Below are 15,886 nucleotides of genomic sequence, written 5' to 3'. Positions count from 1 at the left end.
ACCTGTGGGATCGAGGCCTCACAGATTCATACTACTGTCAACTCTTGTTAAGCTACAGACCCCAGTAATTTCCTCTTAGTATAGGCTGAATTCACTAGCTTCCATAACAATACTAGGCATACATTTAGACATTGAGCTTAGGCAGTGCACTATGAAACAAAGCGGGAAAACAAAAACAACACAAATAGAACAAAAACAGGCTTCAACACTGGATGAAATTTCAAACATCAGTATTGACCAGAATTTCGAAGTCCCTGCACTGCTAAGTAGTGCATTTCCATCAGAGAGAGATGAGATGATTATCTTAGCTGGAAATGTACTAGAGAAGGAAGTCTGGAGGATTGTAGGAATTAGTGGTCTTTGTAGAGCAATTTCTACAGTGAGACCATTGTCTGTACATGAACATGCGTGTTTGTGGTGACTTCCACTAACACAAGCCACAATAACCCTCATACTAACATTCCAGTTATTCTGCACCAAGTGTGCAGAAGCCTGAGGTAAATAATGGGGAAAGAGGCAAAGTTACGCTACACGGAGAAAAGACTGACAAGGATCAGTGTAAGTTTACATCCATTAAAGACTATGAGACTGTCAGCGCTAGAGGACAGGCAAGGTTATTTGGTTCATTTGAATTAAAATTCCTGCACTGCATAGGAACACAAATGCATGGCATGCTCATGCACATGCCACACATGCCAACAGCATGATTAGTGAGTCAGGATTTAACACGAATAAACAAATAATTAATGTAAACATGAAACAAAACTAGCATCAAGATGAAGTCTGTTAACAGGCTTGAAATGATCCAATCTTCATGTCAAGAATTATGACAGTGACGAGAGCTACTCGCCTATCGATAAGACTCTGAGACCAAGACGTTCAGGAGCCCGCAGTCCAGTAACAAAGAAGGGTTGTTAGGTCAATGTACAACCAGGAGCATGTTCAGTGGACTTATGAATATTCAGCACAAATGGCTCGGTCTGACTGTAGTATTGTAACCGAGTACTCTATCAAGGCCACGTGGCTTCAAGGTGATGACAATGTGTAGTTTGTTTTTATTTTGCTTATTATAATTATTTTGTTGTGTTTTTGTTTTTATATTGCAGACCAATACATAAGTATTGTGTGTCACAAACACATAAGTTTAAGAAAAGAAAGACAAAAAAAACATACTTAGGACATTTTTTTTCAGTGAAATAATTTAACATTAAATATATTGCGTGTACCAATCTCAATGGGCAGTCTTAGCATTTGATTTAAGTGATTTTGTCCAGTACATGATGGACATCAGAGGAATCAGCTTTTAATTAGACTGTTGACCATGATTTTCGGCCTAACTGGATTTTATTCTAAATTTGCATGATCTGTTAGCAAACTGAGCCCCTGATTTATTGATAATTGTACTTACTTAAGAGAAGCGAATATCGGATAAATCAAAGTCGCTGATCAGCCGATCACTTTAATTATTTACAAGATAAACAAGAGAGTCTATCTTATGCATTTAAAGCATTGAATACACAGATTACAATTTATTTGTAAAGAGAATTATAATATTGAGAAATGGTGTAAAAATTTGAAACTAAATTAAGAGTTTACATCAACCTAAGCACAGCCTTTTAACTTCTGCCCTGTTATTTTCATTCGAAAGTCATCCAATCTTTGGCAAGGACTTTGTGTGTTTGTTATGATGTGCGTTAGTGTGTAGGTGGGTTTTGCGCAGGACATGGTGCAATGTGAGAAGGATACAGTAGACACAGTCACACACAGTGTGCTTTGTAGATATGTGGCACTTATATCTGTTTATTGATCAGACCAGATGTGGGTAAATCAATCTTATCTGAGCTCCACACACTTTCCAACTAACCCCGAGAGGCAGGCCAACCAATACTTTGCCACACCGAGAGCCTCAAGCCACTCGCATTATCGTCAGACACCTTGAGCAAATCTTCTGTTTGTATATGTGCGTGTCAGAAAAACAAGGTGCATTAGAGGGCACGCAAAAACAGAAAGTGACAGCTTGAACTAAAAGCCCATTCAACCTTCCTTTTAGATATGAGCTATTATCTATTCCTCAGAATGTATTCATCAGCACATCGCAGAGGCAGAATCAAACCTTTTGTCATCTGAAAGGTAGGATGGACAAAAGGCTGACATTCACAGCAGATTACAACTCAATGCTAATGTATCTTTTTAGTTCCCTGGAGGTAGATGTGATTAAGGAAAAAGTATGGTGTATCATAAGCTGCAAAACATGAAACACAATCAATTCAGCCATTACACTAGAGTGGAAGACCTGTGACCAAAGGTAACATGATGCCCTGTTGTATGTGATACCAAAACAGAATAAATTAATGCCAACAGACTAAGGTGAATTGATCTGTTCTATTCTGGGGAGTCCATCTCTTTAAAAGATTGAATAATGAAAAAGAAAGAAAAATGTACGTAGGGCCCAGTAAGTACTGATAATACACTCTCATAGCAACCATGGTGTTTTTTTACAGAAAAAGATCAATCCACTTACCTCGGCAGACATTGCCATTGTCAGGTTCAAACCCAGCTTTGCAAGTGCAGCTACCGATAGGAACCATCCACTCTCCATCTCCGTTACAGTAGAGCTTTATAGGGACATCTACTTCCTCTGAGTTTGCGATGCAGGTCCCTCTAGCAATGACCAGGGAAGTGCTTTCAGCCCCTGTCATGGTCTCTGGAAAGACTGCAAAGTTCTGAACCACACTTGGACACTTCTTATAAAACACCCTGACTGACAGAAGAGACATACAGGCCCCATAGTCCTGAAAGGCCAGGTAGAAGCCATTTTTAGACAGCGGACCAAAGCTTCGCACCTCTGTGTTAACTTTCATCAGGCGTCCGCCAAAGTCCACCTGTGAGAAGCTTTCATCAGCAGCAATGGTGTCCACTTTGAGGTAGGGGGCCTCCATCCAGAAGACTGTGCCTTTAGTGGCAATGACAGCATCGTTTTCATAATAGTAGAGATTAAACGTCTCCTTGCAGGAACCGGGGACATTTGGGATGGAGCTGCAGTCGCGCACGGTGAATCGTATCTCCACATAGATGCGCTGTGCTCCGCGGCGATCAATGAAGGTTGTGAGGAGCCAGTTGTTTTGACTTGGTTCGAAGACATTGCACACCTGGTACGTCCTGATGGTGTTAAGGTTTTCGTCATAGCCACTCACCTCCTCCCACTATAGAAAGACAGAGAAGAGAGAAAGAAGTCCACATGGCTGATAAGTAATTATCTGCTATAAGGCTGCAGTGCTCACTCTTTTTTGATAGAGAATGCTAATATTGGCAGAGCCACGGAGAATTCATACACATATCAGTAATTTCCCTAAGGCACTAACTTGAGTCCTCTTCCTGGACTGAGAAAAATGCATCAGCTTATTGGGGCTTGTTAATCCACTGATGACACACAAATGTATTACTTTAAAAAAAATTTAATTCCTCAAGTGCAAAGCAACAATTTATTGTCTTGTTTATCAAGTAGGCTCACAGCTGTAGGATGTGCACTCCCACTGCATAAGCGCAAACCAAGGCATGATTTTGGATGCAATACCGTTTTCTGTCGATGCCAAGTTTCGCTGGGCATTGAGTCGATACGTTACAAAATATAGTGTGTAACAAATTCAAGATTAAGCACTGCTGAATTACAATTAGACAGACAGGCAGGGACTTCACGAGAGCCAAGGATGGATGGAAAGCCATTTGAGTGCATACTGAACTGAATTTCACTGCAGGCCATTTCTTGCAGGTGTGACCCAGAAAGGGTCTTGGATGAGCATCAGAAGCCCCTTGGGGAATTAACTCAGTGCACCAAATCATGCTAAAAACGTGCCATTAACATTTGGCTGGATTCACTGAGAATCAGGCAGAGAAATCACAGAAAAAAAAATAGAAGAAGCTTGCTTTGAAATCATCTGAGTAACCGTCCAGCTGTGCAAAAGCTGGCCTTGCAAAAATTGTTAGTGGCATTCCACTGATATTCAGTGTGCAATATTTGAATTAGTTACAGTATTTTTAAGAGGAATGTATTATTCTTTAGCATACAACAGCAGAGCTCACAGACCAAAAAAAAAAAAGAGTTACATAAAAGCACCAGTGAATTCAAATGAATATTTTGTGGAATATTTTGAGAAAATGATCTGAAACACTTTTTCATTTTTTTATTTTCCTTGGATCAATTTCAATCTTTATAATAATACAATGCTTTTTGCTTCCATTTAAAGCAACTGCTTGGCACAAAGATTTATTTCTCCAAAGTCAGGCCTCAAGTCAGTTCATGTTTCTTATGTGCATATATCTCCCTGTGCTTCCTCCTTCTTATGACCTTTAAAACTCCAGCTGCTCAATCAAGCTTAATAGAGAGGAGAAGATATTGGCTCTTCACACACAGCCGCAACATCCAGTCAAATGATGGAAAAAAGTCCATAAAATGATGCAAGGCGAGATAGAGCTGATAAATGTGAGCCGTCGAATTTTGCTGTTTGAAAACCAGCGCAGGTAATAAAACCATTTGGCACAAAGAATATGTGGAAACATCTGGCAACAAACAAAAAAATGGTTGGGTCTAGTAAGGGCATGTAGAGGATGGAGTGGGAAGGCACGTGAGGAACAGTGGCACTGCTGACATGATAAACGAGTTTACAGAAATCTGAGGTGCAAATTAAAGCCTTTTTTCACTGCTGCTCCCTGTGTGCCCACTTCACTCTACTCTTCTCCCCCTCTCCTCTCTTCCCCTTGTGCTCTCTTCTCCCGTCTCTGCTCTGTAATGACCATTCATCAGCATTACAGAAACCTGTCCCTTTCAGCGCTGCCTGTTCATTAATACAGCCAGCCCTAGGCTCCTCTGCACCCGTCTGCTCCAGTCTAGGAGGGGGTCCTCACCGCCTCTTGTCTAGCCAAATGACCACCATCTTTCACGCCAGAGAGGAGCCTGAGGCGTCTCCGATAATGCCCATCTAGAGTCTGTCCAGAAATTCATTGGCTCATATAATAATGAACTATATCTTTCTCCTCCTCAGTAGATATGCGGTGTCACGGCTGTTTAAAGACAACCAAAACTAATAATAGGTGCATTAGTTAGTCGAAATCAAACTTTGTGACCCAGTTCCCTCTTTGCTCTTTTCAGTGCTTTGTTATACCTGTGTGTTTATGTGTGCTTGGAAAAGGTGCTGCTGATAATTTGATGGTTTAGCAACCACATATTGATTTGCTAGCTGTTGTTTTGCTGCACAAAGCTTGAGGCAAAACATTTGATTATTTTGAGCATTAAAACTGGTATATAACTAATATTTGGCATCTCTTTAACCTTATCCTAGGACCTGATGTCCACATCACACCACATTTTGGGTTATATCAATTTTGCTCTACATGGGCCTGATATCCACTTAGGAGAACATTATACTGCTACTGTTCTATCAAAATTTTAAACGAATATCCTCATATGTGGCTCTCATTTTTCTTAAAAACAAAAATAAGGTAAAAAAAACAAACAACAACTGGTAATTCTTTGTTTTTACATTCATCGGGCCCCAATATGCCCAAATATCAAAGAGAAATTAAAAATGCATGTCATGGAAGAGTTCTGGTCTTAGGAGGATAATTTTCCCACTATTTTCAGAGATGTGACGCATACACTCAGGAACAAAGTCATGTTAATATGGTGTCTCGGCCCCCACTGTTACAGTATTTCTATGCTTTCTGTGCTTTTTAAATAATTTAAGCCAAATGTATCTGCCTCGTGGCATCTGTGTATTCTTGCCAGAGGCTCTTTCTCAGACCACCAATAAATACAAATGTTACTTTTTCGAATAGAATCGAGCCATACATCTAAACACCTGTTCTAGTCACAGAAATGCATATCAGAATTAAGCGTGCACATAAAAACAAATAAATCAAATGAACATCGAGAGCAGAAGAAGACCACACTAGGCGCCACTCCTGTCACCTAAGAACAGAAGTTACCTTTGTCCAGTTCACACTGGTCAGTGGAAAAATGTTGCCTGGCCTGATGAGTCTTGATTTGTGCTGCAACATTGCGTCGGTAGGTTGAGAATTTGGTGTAAACAACATAAAAGCATTGATTCATTTTGCCCTGTATCAATAGTTCATGCTGGTGTTGGTGTTGGCAGCAAAGTGAGTTCACTTGCTCGCCCTGCCCATGCCTTTATGACCACAGTGTACCCATGTTGGTGCCTGCTTCTGGGGAGAAAAGGCATCACGTCGCAAAAAATCATCAAATCATCTCTGTCCGTTTTTGTTTTTTTCAACATGACTATGAGTTTGCTGTACTCAAATGGCCTTTGAGTCACCAGATCTCAATCCAATGGAACAACTTTGCGATGTAGTGCAACAGGAAAGTCGCATCATGGGTGTCCAGCTGACAAATCTGCAGCAACTGTGTGATGCTATAATGTCAATATGGACCAAAAGCTCTGCATGCGATGGCATCGCATGCAGTCGTTTATGGAGTTTAATTCTGTTAATGTCCACTGATGTTTTTATATCCGGAGTATTTGCATGCACATGCCAATTTTCACTTACTAGCGTGTTTATGTGCCTCTATAAAATGAGCTCACTCCCAGTTAGTTTTATTTTACACAGTTTTGCATCACCTAATTCATATTTTATCATTACCAACCTAACTGAACTTAAACTTTTTTTGCTGATGAAAAACTGTCAAATACCGAGAGCCTTTTAACTCAACACTTATTTGTAAGCCAATTAAAGTAACCACCGGCACCCCTCTAATAGCTTTGCTTTTACCATTAATATAGGAGACACTTGTCCCCTGCCCCTGATTGTCAAGTGTGGCTATTGTGCGTGTCATTATTGCTGCTCTGTTTTATGGGCAGTAGCAAGGAGATGGAGGAGCTATGGATTCATAGAGCTCTTAATGTTTGTGTTAATGACCAGTTACAGCTGGCTGAGCTGGAGAAGAGAGGGTTGAGAAAAGGGGGGAAAAAAAATACAGAGTGATAAATAAAAGAAAAAAACAGGAATGGGGAGGAATCAGGAAAAAGGGGGAGGGTTGAGAGGGTGGGGGTAATGTATTCAGACTGATGTTCCCCTTCCCACAGCCTCAGCTCACTGCCATCAAGCCATCAATACTCTGCCCTCATAAAAACCATCCATCACATTGATCTCTTGCCATTATCCTCAAAGACTAAAATAACACAGAGCAGCTCAGATGGCCACAGTCTTGCTCTGGAGGACTACAGCATCCAATATTGGGCTGGGGACAAGCAGAGATGGGAGGAATAACCAATCAGAACAAGGATGTAACATCTGTGGAAAATAATGGGCCAAATGGGCTGGAGTAATGAGTCATTTGGAGGAGGCATGGTTGGGGGCAGTATAAGAAGATACCTTAAGGAAATGAGAAACTTATTTTTTTATAGAATGGAAACTAAATCTTAATGTAGTTCCTAGACCACCGGTCATGACAGGAATTTTGTAATGTTGAATAGAGTCTCAGAAGTCTCGAACTTTATTTCCGCACAATTCAGCATTTGTGATGCTGCCAATATTGAAAAATAATTAGCAGTTATTGAAATACATTTTTTATGTGACAGACAGTGAGCAAACTGCGATTGGGTGACGCATTAAAACAGGTGTAAACTTCATTTTGTAATCATTCCAATGTTGCAAATATCGGAGAAAACACATTGACCAGCTAGATTCGAATATCTGATCTCTAATTGAGAGCCATGTGTTTAGCCCCTCTGCAGTATTCACCTTCTCTCCCTCAATCTCTGTGAGTCTATGTAAAGTTGTTTTCAGACACACAGTGCAACCCTGACCTTTACATAAACCAACAGAGGTGGTTGTAAGAACACAGACAGGGGGATCGTCAGGTTTGTAATAGAAATTCTGTGTACGATGTCCAATTGCACCCATTCGTAATGACTGGCCATCCTGTGTTATGTCTCCTGCACACTCTGCCCAGACAGCACTCTTGCCCTAAACAAAAAAAGGGACATTTCCAGTTGTGTTCTACCCCACCTTAATTTTCCCGACACTGTCTATAATTCATGTGTGGATTTAGGATTTACTGAGCATCATTCCCCTATTTGCTTCAGGAGCTTTGCTGCATACGTACAACCCACAGAGGTTTTATCATGACTCCACCGTACCTCTACCTTCAGTTTTAAAATTGGACATTTGGTATGAGTAGGTCGGGTTGCGACTCTGACACACACGCACAAAGGGAGAACTTGACTACTTTTAGATCATCATTCAGCATCAGTCAATTCACACGAGCAGAAGATGTGAGCAGAGAAGCACATATTCAGCTGATCTTTAACCTCCAGCCTGCTGTCTGATTCTCAGTGGAGTCACACTCACAAACTGCTTTTCAAATCTATCAGCACGAGTTAATACAGCTCCATGCTCAGACATACTGCACACAGATGGGTGATGAGCAGCTCAGAGCATTTCCACATTTATATCTCCACAGCCTTGAAAGGTCTACAAAATGCCACTGCAAATAGTAGATGAGTGTCTGGCAACTATTTCTTGAATGTCCATCAAAACAGCCATTACTCAGTCTGCCGATGGGCTTTTACAGCAGGACCCAAGGCAAGAGATGTAGAAAGCTACAATCAAATGGAGCCACTTCAACACCACTGTGTTCCCCTAAACTTTTAACCCGACTCCACTTGTTGATGCAGTTTACAACAGTTTTTTTTGTTTGTTTGTTTTAGCCCTTTTCAGTTAATGCCTTTGGTGTTGAAGTTAGCATTTGAAGTAATTTAGTTGATGAGGTTCTTTTTTTTTTTAAGTGTTACCCAAATAATCCTAGGACTAAATTATGCTTGGATGCTTTGTTGAAGTCTACACCCTCAAGCGCCTATAGGCTGAAATGTTTTTGAGCACTTTCTAACAACGAGTTGTCCGTTCATCTATCATCTGAAACGTGTGGGTGGAGGCAAGCATGAGACTGATTTTATTACTACAAGCTCGGGATGGGCATTTCAGTAATGAGCCTATTTGTTATTCATGACAACACAACATTGAACTAAAGGAGGGAAAGTGTACCTATAAAGATTTTTCTTTAATAATTACCCCTGAATACATCCTGGCTGTTGATAAAAAGAGAGGGAAAGAAAAAAGAAATGGTATGCGTGCGGGTGAAATTCACATTGACAGGTCTGTAAAGGCGAAGGTCTCAGAAGGACAGTGGATTATAGGTGGACATGAGAAGCTGAGATAGGGATTGAACTCTTTATGCCCCTTCTGAAAGACACTCTTCTCATTTTGCAAAGCTCACTGCCGACAGTAATCACAATCCAGATAGTATTTTTTTCTTCCCAAAGGTGGTTTCAAATCCCTCTGCGTTAATGAGGATATTTGCATTTCAACCTTTGGGTCTTTTCCTTGAAGTCAATAGAATGGACATTTCATGTAAACTAACAGTGGTCTGTCTTGGCACCTTTATTCACTCCTTCCTACACAAACTTTGAGACACATGCTCATAATCTCCTGCAAAATCACTTATTTCGAACGCTTTACCTCATCCGCCACCTCACACACACACACGGCCAGGCTGCAGCCCCTAAAATATGCAGTGGCATGATTGCTATTATCATTTCTGATCAGCTGTGTTATTGAATGGATGCTGCTGTCAGGGCAGTTGCATAGGAATGATTATTTTGCGGGGCATCTGAGGCCTAGTTCCGCTTGGCTGAATGTGATGGATGGGGAGGAAATGGTGATGTCTGAAACACTCCCAGTCCTGCCAGATCTCAGCCACTCTATAATTACAGTCACACAGTTTGACTGAGCCCAAGCAGAACTTGGTCTGTCTGGCTGGCTAAAGCAAAATGAGTCTCGTTGAAAATCTGCTCCCTTGCCACGCCCATACCCTGATCAATACATTTACTGGACTTGAGGTTTGAAGCAAGTAAGTTCATGTTGCAGTTGCTGAGTGTAAACCAAACAATTCAACAACTGGAGATAGTGAGACCGCGCCTCAAACACTCCTTTTCGGTCGTAAGTCTGTAAATTCTTCTTTGAGCCACCATTCATTCCCCTGTTTTATTAGCTTCCTCTAAAGGTATCAATGGGATCTGTCAGGACGACGAACCACCGCCAGACCTCAACGAGGTCTCTTGCTACATTATCAACAAATATTTTTTATTCATATTTGGAGGTTGGGTCCGTGCTAGTGAATTGGACTGTGTGATATTTGTGCTCTGTTGACATATTAGTTACCATTCGGTTTCATTCTCTGCTCCAAATGCTTTTAGTATGTCTTTTGTCTCATTTTCTTATAGAGAGGCACAGAACGTGACTGCACTCTGGACCATTCAGTGAACAACTCACACAGACTGTTCGCTCTCATATTTCTCCATCCAACTTTTAAAATGGAATTATTAACGCTTGCATTTTCAATTATGAGCCAGTTGCTTTAAGCAGTCTGTCTGCTTGGATACAGATGTTTTTAGCTATAACAGTAAACTGAACTCTCCCAGACAGGTTTGCATTGTTTTCAGGGATGCAAATTGGGGTTCAAGTGTCTTTCTCAAGGGCACTTTGGTCCTTAAAATGGTCTGGGATCCAATGGCCAAGCCTGCAATTAACTAACTTTCTGCATTTACTTGGCAACAACCACCCTTCATATAGAAGCCTCTTTTTTGTTTTTAAATATTTAATCATTAAAATAAGTATAATTCCTAAAGACTGGTAGGCAGAACAAGCTGCTTGATGTGGAAAAACAGACATCAATTAAATGTTTTAGATAAATAAATAAATAAATTAGGATGTGTAATGACAGATTTTTATTTGTCCCATTAAAAAAGTTAATTATTTTTACTCTGTTGTCCTTATGCTTTTAATAATATGTATTGCACTGGAAATTTTTATATTTTGGAATCAACATTTTTTTTTATATATTTTTAATTTTAAATGCTCCAACTTTGACTGATGGATAAAAACAACAAAACCCCCAAAACAGTAATTAGTGCAGCTTTGTGTGTAGTAAATATTAAATTGCTTAATCTCAAAACATTTGTTTGATTAAGATATTCACGCAATTAGTCACTTAGGAAAGATTTAATAAGCCCAGAGATAAATCAGCAAGTGGTCTGGAAACCTTCATTAATTCAACTAGACGTGTAAAAGCACAAAAAGAAGGTTAAGGTTATTGCGCTGAAGCATAAAACTGTTTTTTGAATACTTTTCTAGCACAATGCACCTGGTAACACCCACTCAGGTGCCTTGAGACAAACCATGAAGCTGACACTGCCTCAGCACGACTTTAGGTTACCAGTAGCAACATTACCTTGAGTCACCCTGTGTAAAAGGTTCAAGCAGTGTTTAGCTGAAATCTGACAACCTCTGCAATCTTATGAATTTATTCTGGAGAATCATAAAACCACTAAATAATGAATTATTACTATGTATATTTGCATGCATAGGGAAAGAAACGAAAAGTTGAAAAGTAATGGAACTGGGGTGACAGAAAAATACATTTGCAACAGAATGTGAAGAGCAAAAATATGACAGGAAAAGAAGGACAAAAACATCCTTTTTGTGGCCTAAATCACTGCTTTCAGTATGTCTCACGATCGTAACTCATGGAAGCCTCAAAGCCCCTCCTTTACAGCACACAGGACAAAGTCTGAACATTGGGCTTTTTCGACATTTCAGCAGCGGAACTGCTCCATAAATATCACAGCAAGTGCAAAACATACATTTGCATTCCTTTACTCACCTGAGGAGCACGCCATCCTCTCCAAAAATCACCAAGCGCCTTTCATGTATGTTAAGTTTTCACTTTGATCTTCAATTTTACAGCTATTAAAGAATAAAGTGTTCATAAATGTGTTATTCTGAGTTTTTCTCCTGAATTTTATCGCACACCTGCAGCATCACACAGCACCACGAGCTTTTTGCAAAGTGAGGCAGTTTCATGTCTTTAAGCATAAAATATAGCATGTATGTGTGTTACGTACTTATAAAAAATTAGCATCTATAGACAGGATCAACCACGATTTAACAGAAAATGTATTTCACTTCTGGCAGGTGAGCTGTCCTTTTTAAATTTTTTTTTGTTCACTGAAGTATGTATGAATGCCTTTCCATAGGATGTGACATTCCTAACTATCATAGCAAATATCAAAATGTTCAGGTTAAGAAAACTGAGATTATATTTCACTTGAAGGCCGCCAAATCTCTCACATAACATAATATTCCTTGAATGAAATGAGAGAATATTGTCTCTTAAAAAGACTGATGATGAATTAAGGGCTGCTAATGATTTGAGATGTACATTGTGCATGTGTGTTTGTGTGTATATAAATCCTACATAGCACGACACCTACCAGCCTTATCATCCATACAGAAAGATACAAAAAGATAGGGAGGGGGTGGGGCAGGGTAGGGTGGGGTAGTTGCGTTGTGCGGTTCGTGGTTAGATGCAGATCGTGAAAAGACGGAATCGACGCTTTGAGACAGACAAGCTGAAGTGAAGAAAGGCAGCGGGAAAAAAAAGTCAGAAGCAGTCAGGGTGAGAAGATGGAATAGAAGAATGGAAGGGTTTACTGCTATTTCTGCCAACTGTAGGACGGCTGAAATAGCAGGTGCTGCAGGTACTGGAGCAAACACATAATCACTCCCACACATACAAGCCAAACTCAAGGCGCTCCTGCATACTCCTCCAAATTCATACCAAATTTAAGATTTAAGAGTCATTTCTCCTTTCTTTTCTGTCCCACTTCTATTCCTTTGTTCTTTTATTTATTCTTAGACAAAAGGAAAAAAATGTCCTTGGTTTCCAAAAAACATCCAAGTCACTTCCTACATTTATGCAGAGGGAATCCAAAGGATGGAAATCAATAATTGAGGCAGCCACATGTTATTTCATTCCAAAAGGGAATATTTAAAAATGGTGGAAAGGTGAAAAAATAATAATGGGAGGGAGAAATATTATGGAATTATGGCATACAGTTCCCAAACAGTGTATCGTTTTTATCTTTCTGTGACCAAACGTAGACGCTGTTGTCTTGACCAAGTCTCATTTGCGTACAGAAAATATTGAGAGGTAACGCTGGATAAGACTTTTAAGAAAACACAAACGCACAGATGCCCAAGCAAAGACTTACATCCACGCAAAACCCTCCGACAGAGAGCCATGAATGCACTGTGATCCGAGTGATTCGTTGTATTACCATTCCAGTCTTCACGCTGGGCAGATATGCCCGCGTCTGAGCTCAGAGCAAATTCAGATGTCTGGCTTCACAACTAAATCACACTCCGTAATCTTGGAGGTAAAATGAAACAGGTCTCCCACTGGTATGGCAATGTCTACTATATGTATGTGTGCGCATTTGCACAAATGTGCACGTGCATCCAATTTTTTTCAACCATATTCCCAAAGAGTTTATAAAGAGTTATGTGGGTGAATGTGTAATGATGAGCATGTGCTTATGTCCGGTTAAATTGACATCCAGCATGTGTGTGTGTGTGCACGCACAGGTATGTGGGTCTCCGTGTATGTAATGAAGGCACTCTTCTCACCTGGCCTCTGAAGTGAAGCCAGCATGACTCACAGTCATTTTTTCCCTTCTTCTCATTCCAGTTCAGCTCGAGCCCACTAAGTTCAGAGTTCACCTCCATCCCTCTTTCTCTCATTCCTGCACACGCGTCCTTGATCTCCTTTCCCTTCATCATTTCTGACACATATTATCTACATTCAAGCAGCCCCTTTGTCCGTTCCTCTCTGCCATTTTCCCCCCACTTTCCTTATTTAACTTTTCCCTTTGACCTTTGAACCCGATTTTTAAGGTATGAATAAATCAATAATAGAAGCAGTATCGAAAAATATCTCCAAATCGTCCTTCCCGTCAACCACCAAGGTATTTAATTTTTTTTGAGTTAACATGTCACACACTGAATTAGCACCAGACCTTAAACTACATGTGACCCCTTTTTTCTGTTTTTATCCTTTATGAAACCTTAAAACAACTAAATTAGCCAATGACTTAGCATTATAAATCATTTAAATTCTGCTTAAAGGCTGACCCTGGATACAAGTGTAAGTACTTTCAGTATAGGTATCCTTTCTCCTTCAGTGCTGCTTTGGTGTTACGTTCCATGAATTCTCCCCATTTCTTTGACCATCTATATTCAATCATCCCCCTTTTCTGTTCTCTCTGCCCTTTTCTCTTTTTCATTTCCCTCACTTTACTTTTCCCTCCTGTGTTCCCTTATCTCCATTGACCCAGTGTTTGTCTGTCTTTCAGGGTATGAATAATTGAGGTATATTGAGTCTGGTCAGCAGATGGTGAAATGGCCATTATGGATCTATCTGTGCTCTTTAGGAAATGCTGAGTGTATGCTGACACCTGTGCAGTTAAGGTCCGCAGGAGCGTTGCCGAAGCACCGAACACAACAGGGGGGAGCATATAGGGCACGCCCAAAAATGGTACTCCTCTTCCAGCACCTGTGCATGCTCACATATGCAGGTGCAGATATACAACACTCTCAGCCACTCAAATTTATGCCTGAGCACACACAATCTCACATGTGGAAGAACAAGAGAGAGTAAATCCAAACAAACATATTATGATGAGTTCCACTGCTTCTCCAAACCATCTTATGCACCTGCCACAACAATAGAGAGGGGCGCTTCCAAACTCTCCTCGTTATCTCACGCCGTCTGTCTCACGCCCCATTTTACGCTGCCTTGGTGGTCCCGAATCCTCAATGCACTACAGCTTGAGAAAAGACATTTAAATGTTTTTCACTACATTTTCCACAATTTCATAACACGGAAACACGGGGGAACTATAAAAACGGGTGGACACAACTGGGACATTGTTACCTTCAGTGATTCTTTAAGTCACTGAAGGTGAAAAATAAAAAAAAAAAAGAGTACATTTTCTGTTGGCATAACAGCAAATAAATGTACCGTGTTAAATCCACACAGCAAATGATTACCAGCTAGTCAAAGTTCTCGACAGCAAGTAGTTGAAGTATCCCACCGAGGATTTTATACATATTATATGTAAGATTATCTGGGTTAAAGACTAACTAGTAAACAAACTTGAATATTTACCGTTATCTGAGTTTGTTCCACAGATGCAGATATTTAAAGGTAAATGAATCAACCCTCTTTCTATTTCAAATTATGGGCTAATAATAAGCAGAACACTAACTAATTAATTAATAAATGGCATATATTTGCAACAATATTAACCATGCTATTACTGATTCATGTCAGTAATGATTCATTTCATTCAGAGCATTTACTTCAGTTTGTCTGTTTTTGGCTGCAGCTTTCCAGTCTATCATGTCCCCTTGCACACCAACCCCACCTCCACCCACCCACGCAATCACACAGACACACATAGCCCTCTCTTTCCTAAGCCCCTGACAATCCAACCAACCTGGCCTGCCTCACGACAGTTTACAGTACCCACAGCCTTCATCCGTACAGCCACTGCCACCCGCTGATCGCGGGTCCGACCCTCCCAACACCCACCCACCCTTCCTAGGATCTTCCTCTTAAAGCTTGGAGTCAAACTGTGACCTTCCTGACTCACACGAGTTAACCCAAGCATTCTTGAACACAGACACACACAAACACACAGCTGAATGTTGAGGGGCCAAAGGTTTGGCTTTTTTGCCCCATTCACACAGTTGATCCCTCACCCTCTCTCACTCCAGCTTCTTCTAATCCTCCCCCAAACCCCTTCCTGATCCCGGAGCCCCTCGAACATCACTATCACATTTCTTTTTTAGCCGTCTCTCTACTTTTACCCTCTCGCTGCCTCCATACACTCTCCTCTAGTTTCATCCACCCGATCCAAAATGAAAGCAGTCGTGCATCTCTGGTTCCCGTTTTACCAAAATTATTTAAAAA

At 40.5% G+C, this 15,886-nt stretch overlaps 1 protein-coding gene across 5 annotated transcripts in view; it reads right to left on the bottom strand.

The window, feature by feature from the left end:
- ephb1 (EPH receptor B1) overlaps nucleotides 1–15,886 on the bottom strand; it is a 171,167-nt gene that overhangs the window by 90,771 nt on the left and 64,510 nt on the right. For all 5 annotated transcript variants that reach the window (XM_024806143.2, XM_024806144.2, XM_024806145.2 and 2 more), the window contains exon 3: nucleotides 2,522–3,203. In XM_024806143.2, the coding sequence (XP_024661911.1) occupies nucleotides 2,522–3,203 (682 nt within the window). The remainder of the gene's footprint in view (nucleotides 1–2,521; nucleotides 3,204–15,886) is intronic.

This window comes from Maylandia zebra, linkage group LG18, assembly GCF_041146795.1.
Source record: "Maylandia zebra isolate NMK-2024a linkage group LG18, Mzebra_GT3a, whole genome shotgun sequence".
In the NCBI taxonomy this organism is placed as follows: Eukaryota; Metazoa; Chordata; class Actinopteri; order Cichliformes; family Cichlidae; genus Maylandia; species Maylandia zebra.
This window is presented reverse-complemented; position numbering and strand designations above follow the sequence as displayed.